Source organism: Lycium barbarum, chromosome 6, assembly GCF_019175385.1.
Source record: "Lycium barbarum isolate Lr01 chromosome 6, ASM1917538v2, whole genome shotgun sequence".
NCBI classification, from domain to species: Eukaryota; Viridiplantae; Streptophyta; class Magnoliopsida; order Solanales; family Solanaceae; genus Lycium; species Lycium barbarum.
This window is the reverse complement of record NC_083342.1, coordinates 5,738,485-5,742,788: the sequence shown is the minus strand read 5'-3', so window position 1 is coordinate 5,742,788 and position 4,304 is coordinate 5,738,485. Positions and strand designations below refer to the sequence as shown.

General features: G+C 40.2%; 1 protein-coding gene across 1 annotated transcript; it reads right to left on the bottom strand.

The window, feature by feature from the left end:
• Positions 1 to 2,184: 2,184 nt before the first annotated feature.
• LOC132600326 (uncharacterized) lies at positions 2,185 to 3,348 on the bottom strand. The gene has a single exon (XM_060313390.1). The coding sequence runs from the start codon at positions 3,346 to 3,348 to the stop codon at positions 2,185 to 2,187; it is 1,164 nt and encodes a 387-aa protein (XP_060169373.1).
• Positions 3,349 to 4,304: the final 956 nt, after the last annotated feature.

Here is a 4,304-nt window from a genome sequence, read left to right as displayed (position 1 = left end):
CATCATATGAAAGGCGGTGCACAGCCTTATGCAGAAATTTAAATGGGCGGTGCACAGCCCATGCAACATGAAAGGCGGTGCTCAGCCTTATGCGGAAATTACAAAGGGCGGTGCACAGCCCATGCAATATATAAAAGGCGGTGCTCAGCCTTATGTAAAAATTTCAAAGGGGCGGTGCATAGCCCATTCAACATATAAAAGGCGGTTGAGCCCGAAATGTCCTATTTTAGGGTGGAAGAACCTGTGTATCCTGTTTTAGGGTGGACGAACTCAAGTATCCTATTTTAGGGTGGAAGAACCCAAGCATCCTATTTTAGGGTGGAAGAACCCAAGCATCCTATTTTAGGGTGGAAGTACCCAAGCATCCTATTTTAGGGTGGAAGTACCCAATATGTCCTATTTTAGGGTGGACGAACCCAATATATCCTATTTTAGGGTGGAAGAACCCAATATGTCCTATTTTAGGGTGGACGAACCCAAGTATCCTATTTTAGGGTGGAAGAACCCAAGCATCCTATTTTAGGGTGGAAGAACCCAAGCATCCTATTTTAGGGTGGAAGAATCCAAGTATCCTATTTTAGGGTGGACTAACCCAAGCATCCTATTTTAGGGTGGAAGAACCCAAATATCCTATTTTAGGGTGGAAGAACCCAAGTATCCTATTTTAGGGTGGAAGAACCCAAGCATCCTATTTTAGGGTGGAAGAACCCAATATGTCCTATTTTAGGGTGGATGAACCCAAATGCTGTGCGTTTGCGAACAATGATGTTGTGCCTTTGCGGGGCATTTGAAAGTAATAATGCAATGCAGGTGCGGTGCTTTTGCAGTGCGGGACATTTGAAAGCAGTAGTGCGTATGCAGTACGGGAAATTTAAAGCAATAGTGTATATGAAGTGCGTGGTATTTAAAATAGTAGTGCATGCAGTGCGGGGAGTTTAAAGCAATAGTGCATATGCAGTGTGTGGTATTTAAAATAGCAGTGCATGCAGTGCGGGAAATTTAAAGCAGTAGTGCATATGCAGTGCGTGGTATTTAAAATAGTAGTGCATGCGCAGAGCATTTGAAAGCAATAATATTTGTGCGTGTTATAAGAAGATTCAAACCGCTCGATGCGCAGTCTCTGCAAAGCTGTAAGCATACTTCAGCTTCCGCAACTGGAAACCTTGGTGATATTTCACCTTGCTAAAATGTTTCCATGAATAAAATTCCTACGCTCAAAGAAAATTATGAGTTTCGAAATTTGTGTTGATTTTGAATCATCATTTGCTTTATGACTTTCGTGATGTTTTCTTGATGCTAAGATTCGTATGTCGTGCATTATTGTTGAGGAGCAGCTAAAAATCGGTTCTGCGTTACTCAAAGAAAATTTGTTAGTATAAAAGGAAGTGGTTGCCTTGCGTTGAACATTGAAGCTTTGGCTTTGAATCTGTGCTTCTCGTTGCTATGTCATTGCGGAAATCTGATTATGTGAATATGGCTCGGGATAAGCCGTCTGCAAAATTTCTCCAGTTCGACTATGGGAGGAAACTTGGGATTTTTATTTATTGAGACCGGACCCAACATGGGCGCCTACGTATCCTGCTACTAACAGGAATCAGGTCGACCGTAGTTCATTTATTTATTGAGACCGGACCCAACATGGGCGCCTACGTATCCTGCTACTAACAGGAATCAGGTCGACCGTAGTTCATTTAAAGTCTAGAAAAGATTACAAGATAGCGGCTATTCCTAAAGATGGGCATGTGGAGAATGATATTCTCGAGTGGCGAGATGATGTCCCTGTCAGTCTGCGTGCTTTCTTTTCAAATGCCTTGGTGCCAGTTTCGATGAATCACCCTTAACAACAGTTGTCTTTGTGTTTGCAATATTACCGGTTGAAGGCTCTAGCTGTAGCTTTATCTTGCCACTTCCAATCATGCTTTGAATCTTAAATCTTAGTGCTGGACATTCTTCAATGTCATGTCCTTGAATGTTTGAGTGATAAGCACAACTCTTAGATAAATCAAAGTTTGGCGGTGGATGCTTAGGTATAAATCCCTTCTTTGGTTGTAGAATACTCTTAGCACTCAACCTCTTAAATATATTTGCCAATGGTTCATTTAGAGTAGTGAAGCAAAAAGATTTCCACTTCTTTTTATGTTGAGAGCTTGATTGTGCTTGGTGAACCCGTCGTTGGTAGCCTTGCTAGGAGTTTTGCTGACGAGGACATTGCATAGTGGCATAAGATTGAAAAGTTTGGTGATTTTTATGGCATTGCGCTTGATGCATAGTCGTGGAAGCAAATTGGTTTTGCTTCATTTCACTTTGCAAATTTCCTAGTATCTCCGCTTGGAAGGTTTGGTGAACGGCTTGTGTTGCTGAGCTATCTGTAATTCTCCCTTCTTGAATGGCATTTTCTAGTTCTCTACCAATCCTAATCAAATCAGAGAAGTTGTGTGCACAAGCTCCGAGCAACTTATCATAATATAAGTCTTCCTGAATTTGGATGAAGGTTGAGATCAATTCCCTCTCGGATAATGGAGGATGTATTTTTGAAGCTTCTAACCTCCATCGTATGGCATATTCTTGGAAAGACTCATGTGGCGTTTTCTTTATTCTAAGCAAATCGGCTATGTGCGGATCGCCTCCATTGTTAAACTCGAATTGCTTTATAAATCCGCGGGCCATATCTTCCCACGTAAGCCATTTGCTAAAATCTTGTTTAGTGTACCAATAGAGTGCTGATCCTGATAAACTTTGAATGAACAATCTCATTCGTACGGCTTCAATATGTCCAATACCAATTAATCTGCTGCAATAGTCTTTTAAATGAGCGACGGGATCTCCCTTCCCATTGAAAGTGTTAAACTTAGGTATTTTGTACCCTGACGGAAGCTCAACGTTTGGATGCACACATAAATCTTCATACTTCAAAATCTGGAAATTCCTTGAACATAACTCTTCATTAACGACTTTCCTCAAATTGTGGAGTTCTTTTCTCAAATCTTCATGGTAAAGCGACTTGATTTCCTTTCCAGGCCTCCTGTATGGGGATATTGCCAGTTCGTTTTCCTTACTTTTCTCGAATTGAGTGGTGGCTATGGAAAATTGAGGATTAGGAATTATCGCTACTTGATCGGGAGTGTAGGTTGAAGCCATTTGTGGAATGGTATAGGTAGGATCTAAGTGAGGCGAAATGGCTAAGGAAATGTTACAAATTGAGCTGGAAGTTGAGGTTGTGTTAGGAAGAAGGCTTAAGGTATTTCCCAGATTGACTACAATATTTTTTCGAACCACTTTTCCCTTGCTATCGTTTTGTTCTTGCACCAAACCCATACCGGTGTTGAAAGCTTCAAATCTCTCTGCCATTGTAGTCTCGTCCTTAATGCAGATTCGCAGCCAAAACAATGTTCAATGCCAGACAACCTCTAAAGAGAAAAGTAAAACTTTACAAAATAAAATGTTAGTGCATGAAGTAAATGCCCAAAATAATATATCTTTTTTTTTCTTTAAGTTAGATTAGTTCGTGATCTAATTAAGCAGGCTCTAGATTACAGACGACTTGAGTCATATAAAGGAAACGAATGGACGAAAATGAATCATCAGCTATTTAGCTCTAACGGTTGAGAATGAATCAGAAGAAAAGAAAACTACATTGGAGTAGAACATGCAATTTTGAAGAAAGGTTGACTCATATCGAACGCCAAAGCTCGGTTCTGAGTTAATTCTAACCAATTCCAGCATATTTTAAAAACATTTGCCCCAGTTTTAGGACGTATTGAAAAAATGTCTTGGTTGCATCCCAAAATTGTCCCAGTTTCATGCTCCTTCGTTTGGGGAATATTAAAATTTGTAGTAAATAAGACCGGACCTTATATAGGCTGCCTACGTATCCTGTATCCGACAGGAAATCAGGTCAAACGTAGTTCGGGCTGTGTAAAAAGTTTTTTTTTTTTTTAATAATGCAAGAGATTAGCTTAGAGAATATCATGATTGATCGGGCGCAAGACAGTTGAATTTAATGTACCCGAGAGTTACGAAGCACTGGCGGGTTGCAAAATGTCAAGGACATGAGACCTATGAGATTGTCCTTCGACTTGCATGCCAAAAATTGAAATTAATGGGTGCGCGAAGATAAATTTCAGCGACCCAGAATGACGCAATTGACTGAGCGAAGACTCCGCAGAAGCAAGGTACTTGAACAGTCATTCTTGAACAACTTGATGGCAAAAATCGAACAAATATCGAGAAGTGTCATTTGATAGATTGGACCAATAAATTTGGACATCTACCAATTTAAGAAACGATAAATGCCGAAAATGATA